This window comes from Lynx canadensis, chromosome X (genome assembly GCF_007474595.2).
Source record: "Lynx canadensis isolate LIC74 chromosome X, mLynCan4.pri.v2, whole genome shotgun sequence".
Lineage (NCBI taxonomy): Eukaryota > Metazoa > Chordata > Mammalia > Carnivora > Felidae > Lynx > Lynx canadensis.
The window spans coordinates 78,335,851-78,348,525 of NC_044321.2; the positions used below are offsets into that span (position 1 = coordinate 78,335,851).

General features: G+C 49.3%; 1 protein-coding gene across 1 annotated transcript in view; it reads right to left on the reverse strand.

Moving 5' to 3' along the window:
• Positions 1-6,160, reverse strand: part of PCDH19 (protocadherin 19) — a 149,546-nt gene extending 143,386 nt beyond the window's left edge. Inside the window, exons 1-3 of the mRNA XM_030306242.1 lie at positions 4,014-6,160; positions 1,091-1,231; positions 79-406 (exon numbers count right to left, since the gene is read on the reverse strand). Of these exons, the coding sequence (XP_030162102.1) occupies positions 79-406; positions 1,091-1,231; positions 4,014-6,160 (2,616 nt within the window). The remainder of the gene's footprint in view (positions 1-78; positions 407-1,090; positions 1,232-4,013) is intronic.
• Positions 6,161-12,675: the final 6,515 nt, after the last annotated feature.

A 12,675-nucleotide genomic window follows, 5' to 3' on the forward strand; every position in this document is an offset into this window, starting at 1 on the left:
CATAAAGGCCTATTCTGTCAGCAAGCAGCAAGGAAAGAGATCTGGGAGGACCTCACAGAGCCGCTTGGCTGCACTCACCTCAGGCAGAGGCACACCATTGATGATCAAGTCTGGCTGCTGGGGACCTTGGCTGTTGAAAGAGTGATGATAGATGTGGTTGGTGCTGATATTGCGGGTATTCTGGTTCTCCACATTCAGGAAAGTACTCTCAGAGCGGCGGCAGCCCAGGGGCAGTGTCTGCTGGTGGTAGTCGAAATAGTTGAGGGAAGAGGTCAGGGAGGAGCAACTGACAACATTCATTTTGTCTGTCTCCTCCACATCCCGGGGTACCAGACGAATGTCATTCTTACTGATTTTTTTCTTCTTGCTTGATTTCTTTTGATGCCCATAGGAGTACTCAGCGATTCTATATGACAAAAAAGGCAACATATATTGCTAATGCCCTCCAGAACCATGTGTTGATTAATAAATATTAAGCACCCCACAGAGTTTCACCCAATTTCTGCTCCAGCTTCTTATTCCAGTGCATTACATCATTGGGTTTCTCCCTGTGCGTTTTACATGTGAAAAAAACTAAGGGCCATACAGTTTTCATATAAAACAGACCAACCTCCCACTCTTCCACCCCCCAAAATGTTTCCATACTTTGGATGTGGAATTCCTTATTGTGAGTGGCTATTTAGCAAGGGGGGTGGGCAGGGAAAGTTGAGCCTATGAGAAAGAAAGCATGAAAATGTTCAAATCTGGAGCTCCCCTAGATCCCAAAGGAACCCCTGGGTGAAATAAGAAGGAAGTCTTAATTTAACAGAAAGGAGATAGAAGGAAATAAAAACTCACCCCCTTTCCAGTGCCTCTAGGCATTTTCCATGTGGGGAACACTCTCAATCAGATTTCTCTTTGATTAACCTGATCAGTTTTGGACTGGGGTAGGAGATCAGACCCCATCCTTTGACATATCCTCAGCTTTTCTCCTCCACACCCTCCATCCCCCTGCCCTAGCCCTGCTCCCATCTACTCCCTTCCCTGACCCCTCCTCTCCTGGAGAAATCTCATAGCCAAACCCATTTGAATGAGGGGAAATGCTTGTTACCTCTCTCCCCTCAGGCTCACTTTCTCCTCTGCCTTTTTGTCTTGCTCCTTGCTAATGGGAGAAACCGAGATGCAATGCAGACACTTGCTGTTTTGTCCTTTTATAAAACAGCCGAGGAGACAAGTGATGGTTAAACAATTACTGCAAAGGAATTTAAAGGTTAGTGCATTCAGCATCCTTCTCCATTCAGGTGTACGTACAAGCAGCTGCACTGCAACTGGAACACAAAGAGCTCAATTTAATTAACACTGACACAGATCCAGCAACGTGCACCAAAGACACCAAGCATTAAGGCACTTAAACAGAATACATTAAAATGTAGCCAGATTCTCAAAGTTATTTATTACTTTGCACATAATGATTCACCTTATTGTTTCAAAATTCCATTTATGGGCAATAATCAGCAAAACAATAGGGTTAATAAATAATATGGGGTTGATCTTCACAAGGGAAACTGTGTCTGCATTCTCTCTCAACAAAGCTAATTATTGAATACAAAAGGAACCCAATTCAGCAGCAATTGCAGATCACCTCACAAGTCTCATAAATGAATGCATTTGGGGAAGAGGCTCAGGAGAGGCTGAGAACAGGAAACCTCTGCCTAATACATGGCAACACAAGGTCTTGAACTTTAGGTTTCTGAAAAGTCTGAGCATACAGGAAGAATGCATATTTCCAGAGGCAAATTCTTACTCTGTCCCTGGGATCTTCCTAGAGCAGTTGCATTCCCCTCACCCTTTTTAGCTCAGTGCTCAGGCAGACCTGCAGTGATAGCAAGCTGATGCTTACTGGAGTTTGAGAGCAGATAAAATCCCAAAGACCCCAGGACTAGGGTTTATTTTCTTTACTAATCTGTTTACAGAATCAATGGGAAGTTTTAATGATTTTGTTTACCCATGATGGGTAACTTTGGCAATGCCCCATCCAATTACTTGGCTGAGGCATTCACTGCGCAGCCCTTTCTGTATTGGCCAATTATTTAATTAAACTGTACTTCATTAATCCCAAACCATCACAGGGAACAGAGCTCTTTACAAAATACACATGTGAACGAAGTTGGAGAGAACTGAGATTTTCTTTTTTCTTTCTTTTGTTTTTTTTAATTTCAAATGCCTCTCCTCCCTGTTTAATGATCTCCCTGGCAAGCTCTCAGAAAGAGCTTTCACTTCTAGTCATACATTACCAGGAAGTGGCAAAGCCTTCACTATCTTTATTTCAAGATCATTTCTCTTTCATCAAGAAAAGGGTCTTATACATTTACTTTATGCTAAGGAAATGGCTTAAAAAGAGAGTCCACTCTCTCATTATCTCCATATAAATAAAATTTTACAGACTCCGAATTTTTCTCCTATAAAAATCGCCACTGGCAATCACAGGTTTCAAAGGTAAGAGCAATATTAATTTCCATTTCTCCCATCTGAAATGACTCAGAGCTGAAGGAAAGAAAAGTCATGGCCATTTCACTAGTAACAGGATTAAAGCATTTATGAGGCATTGCAGCTGCTCTTTTATGGCACCTGATTGATATTCATGTGTGGTTAGCATTTGTCTACTAACTTGTGTAATGCAGAGAATAGTAAAAGGGAAACAATAATTGCATGGCTGTTACATATTCAGGGGTCTCTGATTCACACAAGTATGCATTTCAGATGGTGTCAAACACAAATTGGATCTATAGGAACATATTTTGACTGATTAACATGCAAGCACAGATGGCACAAAAGACACACTGGATGTTTAGGTGTGTTGAAAGCACACACACACCTTGGTTAGAAACAGCAGTATCATTCATTTTCAGGAAACTAAAGGAACTTCTTTTTTTTTTCAACCATTTCGATGAGACACTGCTGGAAAAAAATTACATGTATTATCCTAAATTTACTCTAGAAGTACTTATATTTATTTGTTCTCTCCAATTGTAAGGAAGGGCTTCAACAAGACCCTCTGATATGTTTTTCAGGAAATTTTTTTAATACTACTTGCCATTCCAATTTCTGTCTTTCTATTCTCATATTCTCTCTCTCTCTCATACACACACACACACACACACACACACACACACACACACCCTGCATACAGTTCAAGAGAAACTGTAACACAATAAATAGCCCATAGTGACATCCACTGGTAGGGACCAGACCTTAGTGCTACAGCAGAGTCCCACATTAGAGAAAAGCACCATCAGCTCCAGAAGACTGCCATTTTTACCACAACATCTGGAGGCAAAGTCCTACCCCCCATTGGGATATTAGGTCTCTACCCCACCAACCAACCAGATATTTGAAAACATAAATGACTGGTAGAATTTCACCTTATATAGCCAGATGTTTGGGGAATAGATAAAAAAATAAACCAATAACACACTTGTAGAAAACACTAGGCACCTGCTTCCCCACACATTCTTGTTCTCTCTTCCCTCAACTCTCTGTTTCCTACCTTAGACACTCACTCACTCGCTGTCTTCAGTTCATCCTTACAACAGGACAGGGCAACTACAAGCACTTCCTCTCCTTTCAATATCTGTCCTCAAAACACTGTGGCCCTGAAATCAAGTCGTGGACCTTGGTGGTTATGCTGTAAATTAACTCTCTCTCTCTCTCTCTCTCTCTCTCTCTCTCTCATTTTTTCCCTGCCATAACTTCATGGAGACAGCTGTGCAAATTTTAAAAAATGAAAATTGCTTTTCTGCTCATCATCGTGTGACACAATCCACTCGAACAGTAAATGATTGTCTTCCAGCAAACTGTCAGATCAAAAGAATTGATAAACCTGGACTGCCACAAACTTTCCCCCCTCCAAAAAGAAGCACAGCATGTACAGAGCATGCATTTAAGTAGGAAACAAAAGCACTGGTATTTTCACACAGAGGCACAGATACACCTTATTCATCCAAGACAAAGGAAAGAAAAAATTTTGGCTCTACCTGCAGTTGTAGGTCCGGATCTCTTTGTTGTCTCTCTTGCACTTGATCGCCACGAAGATCATAGTGACAAAGAGGATGCCCGCAATGGAGCCCAGGGCGATAATGAAAATGAGGGACAAGTTCACCGAGCCCATTGACTCTTGGGTATCAAGAGCAGGGGACAGGTAGATTAATAGGAGTGCAGAGGCAGAGAGAGACGTCTTGCCATGGTCGTGGGCCACCACAATAAGCTCATAAGAAGCCTTTGAGCTCTCACTAAAGGTGCGAGTGGTTCTGACTTCTCCATTGACCTGATCTATTTCAAAGAAGCCACGGTCGCCCTCGGTCATGTCGTAGGTGACCCGGCCGTTCTCGCCCTCATCGTAGTCGTCTGCTTTGACGACCGTCACCAGGTAGCCTATGCCAGAGTTGCGGGGGATGTAGACCTCTGCAGTGCCATTGATCAGGGGTGGGGCCGTGATGACCGGAGTATTATCATTGACATCGAGGATGATGACCCGAACGGTGGCGTTGCTCTGCAGCGAGGGCAGGCCGCCATCCTTGGCCAGCACCTTGAATTCGAATGTCTTGGTCTGCTCGTGGTTGAAGGATCGAAGCGCGTAGATGTCACCGGAGTTGGGGTTGATAGAGACATAGGTGAAGACAGGCATGTCCCGCACCTGCGATGGCACGATCTGGTAGGAGACACTGCCATTGAGACCCAGGTCAGGGTCTCGGGCAGACACAGAAAGCAGGTAGGCGCCGGGCGTGTTGTTCTCCTGCACAATGACCTGGTAGTAGGGCTTGGAGAAGTGCGGGTGGTTGTCATTCTCGTCAGTTATTCGAACTGTAAAGGACTTAGCACTCTGCAGCATGGGCACACCGCCGTCACGCGCCTGGATCGTGAGGTTGTACTGGTCATGCTGCTCACGGTCCAGCCGTCCGTCCACCAGGATAGTAGAGAAGCTCTCATACTCCTGAAGCCGAAAGGGCACGTTGCCCAGCAAACGGCACTGCACGCGCCCATTGAGGCCAGAGTCCCGATCAGACACCCGCACCAGCGCAATCACGTAGCCTGGAGGGGCACTCTCGCTCACCTCCACCAGCTCGCTGTTAACTGACAGCAGGTTGATGACCGGTGGGTTGTCATTGGTGTCCAGAACGCTGACGGTCACCTTGCAGTGTGCCGGGATGGAGTTGGGTCCTAAGTCCTTGGCCTGCACGTCCAGTTCGTACACGTGGCCCTCTTCATAGTCTAGGGCACCAGTGACTGTGACCAGGCCACTGTGCGGATCGATCTGGAAAAGCTCGCGCGTGCGGTCATTGACATAGCCATAGAAGGAGTAGACCACCTGTCCATTGGTGCCTTCGTCTGGGTCGCTGGCATTGAGGCGGATGACCGGTGTACTGGGAGGTGAGTTCTCTGGCACGCTCACTGCATAGGTGGACTCGCCAAACACCGGGTTGTTGTCATTGGAATCGGTCACCTTGATGCTGAGGCCAACAGTGCCCAGGTGCGGTGGGTCGCCGCCGTCGAGCGCAGTGATGTGAAAGCTGTAGTGCGACTGCGTCTCTCGATCCAGACTCTTCTCCACTACAAGTTCCGCAAATCGTGAGCCATCGCCACGCGTCTTGATCTCCAGGCCAAACAGCTCATTAGGCGTGAGCTCATACGTCTGAACGCCAAAGCTGCCGGAGTCCGGGTCATAGGCGCTGTCCAGCGGGATGCGCGTGCCCGGACTAGCCGCCTCTGAGATCTCCAGCTCAATTTGTGCCGCTGGAAAGCTGGGCGCATTGTCGTTCAGATCCTTGATCTCCACCTTAATCACACATATCTCCATTGAGCTGGACATGACCTCAAGCGATATGATGCACTTGGGGCTCTGGCGGCACAGCAGGTCGCGGTCGATCTTCTGCTTGGTGACAAGCAGGCCCGAACTGGGGTTAATATCCACCAGGTGCGGAGCTGAGTTGGACACCACACGAAAGGCAGAGGCCTGCCGTGGATCCAGAGCGAAACCCGCCTCACGAGCGTCCTTGGCCACGTTGGCGATTACCGTCCCGGCGCGCTGTTCCTCTTCTACCGAGTACTTGAGGTTAATGAGGGCGGCTGCCTGTGTCCAAAGTACGGCCAACAGCAGCAGCACGGGCAGCAGGAGAGACTCCATGGCTGCGCGGGGCTCTGCCTGGCCTCGCCTCTCCACACCCCTCCGAGGCCTACGCCGCCGGCGCTCCAGCTTCCCGCTGACTCGGGCCGCCTGTTGCGCGCGCCCCGGGGCCCCGGAGGCCGCAGGAGGCGTCCCGCCCAGGGCGGCCCCGCGGCGCGGGGGAGACACCCGCGCCGGCTCCAATGCTGAGGTTGCAGCAGACTCGGAGGGGGCTGGCGGGGGGCCTGGGGGCTCTGGGGGGCCGAGGGAGCGCCGCGCGGCCCCGAGCCCCCTCCCTCCAGCCCGGCTACTCAGTTTTTCCCCTTCAAAGTTAGCCAGGCGCGACTGGCTGAGGCGGCGCAGGGCTGAGGGTCTGACGCCTTCTGAGCTGCCTGGTCGACGGGAGGCTGAGTCTGGACCGCACCTGGGGCTAAGACAGGGAGGTCGGTGGGGGTGCAGCCTCTCAGACACTGCCCAACCCGCCTTGGCGCACCAGCACTGAGGCTGGCGAAAGCGTTGTGTGTGCACCTGGCATGCGCAAGGACCTCCCCCCCAGCTCTCCTGGCTCACTGCGGAGAGAGAACCCGCCTGGAACGCGCCCTCCGAGGTCCGGGGGGGGGGGGGCACGCTGGCTTTTTCGAGGTCTGTTGGGGAGAAAGGATGATCAAAGATGGGACTTAGAATTGCTGTCAAGCGCTGGAGGCGCCCGAGTAACCAGCTGAAAGGGATGGCAGTTCCAGGGCTGGCAGAAGGGGGAGGGGAGAGAGGGAGGCTGCTGAGACAAGACAGCACTCCCTCTCGCTGAGGCTGGCTTCAGAAGACTCGGAGGGGGGAGGGGGCACGTCTGTCCAGGCTTGGAGATAGGTGCAGAGTCCCCTCCACAGAGCAGTTGGACTGCGGGCGTTTGAGTCTCAGAAATCCAAGTTACCAACGCAGCCCGGGCCTCCACGTCAAGTTTGTGAAAACGGGGCGATGGGGATTTGTCCAAGAAAATCAAAGTCCCATTCTTTCCAATGGCCCGGGGGAGGGCAGGGAATGGCGAAGAGGGAAGGGAAATCGACAACAGTACCGGCAAGGAGAGGCGGGGCCGCTGCCGCGGGTACCGGGGGCTTCACCTCCTCCCTTGGTCTAGGCTGGGGTGTAGGTCTGCGGGCCGTTGTCGCCACCGCCGCGGTGGGAGGAAACCCTCCTAGCCCAGTCGAAGGTCGCTAAGGTCCACCTCAGCAGCTGCCACGGTCGAGGGTTTTGTCGCTGCCAAAGTTTACTTGCGGGAGCGTCTTGATTCCATCTTCCCAAAGAGGCGCTGGCTTCGCTGCGTTTGGGCTCCCTCCCTCCCGGACGCTCTCGCACTCGGGAGGTCTGTCTTGCTCTCTGTGAATGCGTGAGAGGAAGAGTGAGTGTGTGGTGCGGGGCGTGTGAATGTAGGAGTGTAAGTGAGCAGGGGTGGGAGATTTCCGATCTCCTATGAAGGCGCTCAGCCGGAATGCCGCCGAGAGCAACGCGCCAAGGGCCCGCACCAGGCTAGGGACGCGAGTGCCACTGCCCTCCGGGCAAGTCCGGCATGGTGTGCTGGAGCTGTGCTGCCGTCTGCGCCCTCTGGTCCGTCTCCCCCTACGCGCGCCACCGCCGCTGCTGCTTCTGCTGCTGCTCCTCCCGTTGCCGCAAACTACTGGCGGTGGAGTCTGGAGAGAGCGGGTGAGAGTCGGGATGCGGAGCTGGGCTACGCCAGGCTCTGGCCAATCAGCGCGCCGCCCAGTGGGCTCCGGGCTTGGGGCGGGGCCAAAGCACGGGGGGGGCGGGTCTGGGCGGGGCCAGCCGGAAACTTACACACTGGCAGGACCAAGTGGTACCCCCGCCCTCCGAGCGGGCGCCGGAGTCTGTGGAGGCCCCGCGGGCGAGCAGGCAGGGGCAAGAGGACTGGGTGGAGTGGGGAGGAGAGCGTGCTGGTGATGAGACTGAGCATTCCCGGGAACTGCGCGCCTCTCTTGTTTGTAGGTTTGAGAAAAGATGAGGATTTGATTCTCCAGGCATGTTCAGTTCCCTCACATTTGTTCATATCTTGAATATAATATTCATACTCATATTCTTTCTCTCTCTTCACCACCATTCCCCTCCCTCTTTGTCTCTTCACCCTGGGTTTTGTCTGTCTGTTTCTCTGTCTTCCTCGCCTCTCTTTCTCTGGTAGTGGAAGGAAAAAGGAAAGGAGAACGAGCCCCCGAGGTGGTGGTCGTTCATCCGGCTCTTGGCGGGTGAGTCTTCACTTCAGCTGAGAATCGCGGCGGCCATCCTCCCGGACCGTCACCTCCATCCCTCCTTCCCCGGCAAACGCTGCAATTATTCCCCCAGAGCAAGGCCTTTGGCCCGGTTCGGTTCGCTCTTGTCTGCTGCTTGTTAATCAAACGGGATCTTTGTCGCAGGGACTGAGACGCGGAGGGGGCAGGACAAATTTCGTCGCTCCTCACCGCACCCTTTTGGAGAATTTAGTTCCCTGTAAATAAACTGTACGTTGGAGAAGAGCGGGTGGAGCGGACGCTGCCGTGCCGTGCCGTGCCTTGCCCGGAGAGCTCCAGCCCTGCGGGAGCTGCAAGGCGGGCCCTCAGTCCCGATAGGTGGCCGGCCGCTGGATCCGGCTCCGGTGTGGGGAGCTCCCTAGCCTTCCCAGGGGTCTCAGTCCCAGGGGACTGCCAGCTCTCTCAGGCGGTGGTGGCAAAGGCTGCGGCCTGTACCAGTGCTGGGAAGATGAAGGACAGCGTGGCTGGGGCTGACATCAAACTCAGCGTGCCTTCCGAACTAAGGCGCCCTGAGGACAACAAGGGAATACTCCCCACCGTGTTCTGTGGCTCTTAATTAAGATCACCAGCAGGAAGAAACAAAAACACGCCGTGGAACAAGTCGGGATTTTTTTCATCATAGAGTGGGGGTTGCGGGGACCAGCTTCTGAATTCACAATACTTGGAAGAGTAAACCTACCTTCTGAGTGAGTCGTCTTGGATGTTTGGGAGTCTTGGGTGAGCAAACTTATAATTAGTCCAGCGACACTGGCCTGAGCTTGTGGGTTTAGAATGAGACTCACTTTTGTCCTTTAGAAGACATTAAACGAGAAAGGGGGAAGTGGAATTTGGGAACATAATAGGTTTTCTCAAAAATGCCATCTTTCAGAGAGCAACAGAGCTTCTTTTAAAAGACACTTCTCCTTCCCAGAGGAGCTGGTTTAGCAGCCTTTACCTTGGAGGCGGGAAGGAGAAGACACCTTCCTCCTACAAAAAGGAATTATTTCAGAAGTGAGGTTACAATCCCCTGAACGTGCCTCCGAAACCAAGGGGAGGGCGCTGGGAGCCTGATCCAATTTGGCCATGGGGATCCTTTCATATTAGGATGCCAATCAGCCCAAAACATTAGGAAGAAAATCGAAGTGTCTTCAATGAGTATCATTTAGTCTTGGTCATTTAGAGGTACGGGTGGACAGGGGCGCCTGGGTGGCTCAGTGGGTTAAGCATCCGACTTCGGCTCAGGTCATGATCTCAGGGTCCGTGAGTTCGAGCCCCGCCTAGGGCTCTGTGCTGACAGCTCAGAGCCTGGAGCCTGCTTCGGATTCTGTGTCTTCCTTTCTCTAACCCTCCCCCTCTATCTCTCTCTGTCTCAAAAATAAGTAAACATTAAAAAAAATTAGAGGTACGGGTGGACAGCAGAGTGGTGGCTGGAGGGAATCCAGTGGTCCTCCCGTTTTTCTGCACAGCCGGTTTGAGAAATGGGCAAGTAGTGGAGGAGAGTGACAACATGGCAGGCAGCGTGGGCGCATCTCAGAGCTCCACAAAGAGAAGGGTCTCATTTGATTTATCACTGTCATTTACCTTTGATGTCAGCCAGTGGGAATGAAGTGAATCTTTGTCTAATTAAAAATGCCTAAAAAGGCATTTGAAATGGGTTTGCTATCTGATCACGGGATGTGAATTCGGCGTTTGGCAGCTTTCTAAAATATTGCTTGCACTATTTAAACAGAATAATTAGCAGCATGCTAAAATGTTTGCATGCCATGCTTAGAAGCTTTTAGCTGTAAACTTTAAGGCGATCTGTTCCCCTTTAAGTTAAAAAAGGATGAGGCTGCTTCCTTGTGGCGCAGGCTGTCAGGAACCCGCTGATCAATAAAAGTAAACTGGCGCCTCCACCGCTTGATCGAGAGGGAGCAAAGAGTCTGAGAGGTAGTCTTGGCCATTAACAATCCCCCAGGTAACAAGAAATGGAAGAATTACTCAAGTAAAATGATTAACATTGCCGTGGCATCTGTAAAGATGCACACAACAAGATAAGAAGGCTGTGAACCTCTTACCTTGGGGAGTGCTAATAGAATGTCTATATTATGCTGTCTTTTAAAGATAAATAGGGGAATTCAATTCACATACAATGTCATTACCTTTATAATTGCAATCACATTGTAAAGACATGTTCTGCATTTGCAAAGACAAACATGCTCTTCCCTAAGGAGATCAGGTTCCCTGCTTCCTGCTCGCTGTTCACACTTGAGGCACCTCTCCTTTCCAAGCAGAGCACCCCAAGTACTTCCAGATATACCAAATGGCTTTATGGAAGCCAAGCTATGAGAGAGGCACAGGAGTGTATCTTTGTTTTCCATCTTTATGATCACCCCCAAGCTCAAATTGATAGTTACACCTCCCCTCCAAAAAAATAGTTCTTCCATCTTCCCAGTATGTTTCTACAGATAATCCTAACACCGTTTGCTCTGATAATGTGTTTTTTTTTTAAATAAGCACACTTGATTATTATACTCCAATAATGCTATTGACTAAATGAGTGCCTGAAAACACCTTCATGATCGGGAATTTATTAATTAAATTAATAAAACCATTCTGGGGGAAAAAAAAGTTCTGTATGAGGATAATAAAAACAAAAAGAAAGTTCTCTCAGTCTTAGCTTCACTTCAATCCTGAAGGAGCCCCACCTACTCAGCCTCTTTAGAGACACAAGAGGGACATCTAGTGACTGTCCTCAGTATTTTTGACCCAACTTTTGCTGAGAAACAGTGGGCCCTGGATACCAATTACAGTGCTGTGCAGCCTGCACCAGCTCTCTGGGCCAAGGCAACTCTTTGGGTTGCTGAGGCCAGAATTAAAATTAGTAAGATTTTTGTGTCTTTAAAATTTCAGCCACACCACTGAAACAATGCTGAAATAACAATGGAAGAAGACCAAAATGGGGATATCATTACATTTAAATTAAGCCAGTGTGTGTGGATAATTCTTGCTGTCCTGATATCAATAAGGATAGAGTAAAAGGTTTTGTTCAAAAAAGTTAAAATTTATAGTAAATACTCAGATACCAATATATGAAGACTGTAGCACTGACAAGCTTAAGGGAGCTTTTCATGATGTGTTTTTAAAATGTTTGTTTCAAGCTCCAAAGAGATTTGCCTTCACATAACTCCATTTTCTCTTTTTTCCCCCAACCTCCTCACCCCAACCTTCTGCCTTTGCTGCAAAAATGTGGATCATCTACTAGCTTGGCTTTTGTTGCATCTCATGGACATCCCATTCTACCCAACCAATTTGACCAGCTACCTGATGAATTTCTCATAGGAAGAAAAGCTTTATTAAAAAAAAAATAGCCAAAGTCAAAGTTTCTTCATCCTGCATATCTGGTCTCCTTACTTGGGTTACAACCCCTAGAGTAGAGAAAATCAAAAATGAAAATGGAGGAAACAGCACAATACTGGGAAGTGTCATTATTAAAGTCATCTTCTCATTTAATCTTTACGATATCCCTGGGAGGTAAAGAGACTTTGCAGATGTGGAAGCAGAGTTGCAGAGCAGAGCAGTGATTTGCCAAGATGATCTCATTACACAAAACCCAACCACATCCCTTATGAAATCAACAAATGTTGGCTGTGTGCCCAGCATTGTGTTAGGGACTGAGAATTTTTTTAATGGTCCTTGCCCTTGTAAAGTTTTAAATTCAGTTGATTAATTTAATAGCAGCATGCAATTCTATTTACTATGGATTTTTCTAGAAGAGGAACTAGAATGAGGTATATCATGTTGATGGCTTCCTAAAAATCTGTTCCCTTCTGCTCAAAGTGATTGTCCAATTTCTGGTTAGTACTCCCACCCCACTACACACACACATAAGCCCACACACACACATGCGCCCATACACATATGTGTTCCAGGCATCACAAGGACAGTCATTAAAAGCAACAACCAGAGGGGCGCCTGGGTGGCGCAGTCGGTTAAGCGTCCGACTTCAGCCAGGTCACGATCTCGCGGTCCGGGAGTTCGAGCCCCGCGTCAGGCTCTGGGCTGATGGCTCGGAGCCTGGAGCCTGTTTCCGATTCTGTGTCTCCCTCTCTCTCTGCCCCTCCCCCGTTCATGCTCTGTCTCTCTCTGTCCCAAAAATAAATAAACGTTGAAAAAAAAATTTTTTTTTAAAATAAAAATAATAAAAAAAAATAAAAGCAACAACCAGAGATGTAGACCTGCTGGGCAGGGGTGGGATGCAGTTTCCACCATACTGGATACTGTTTC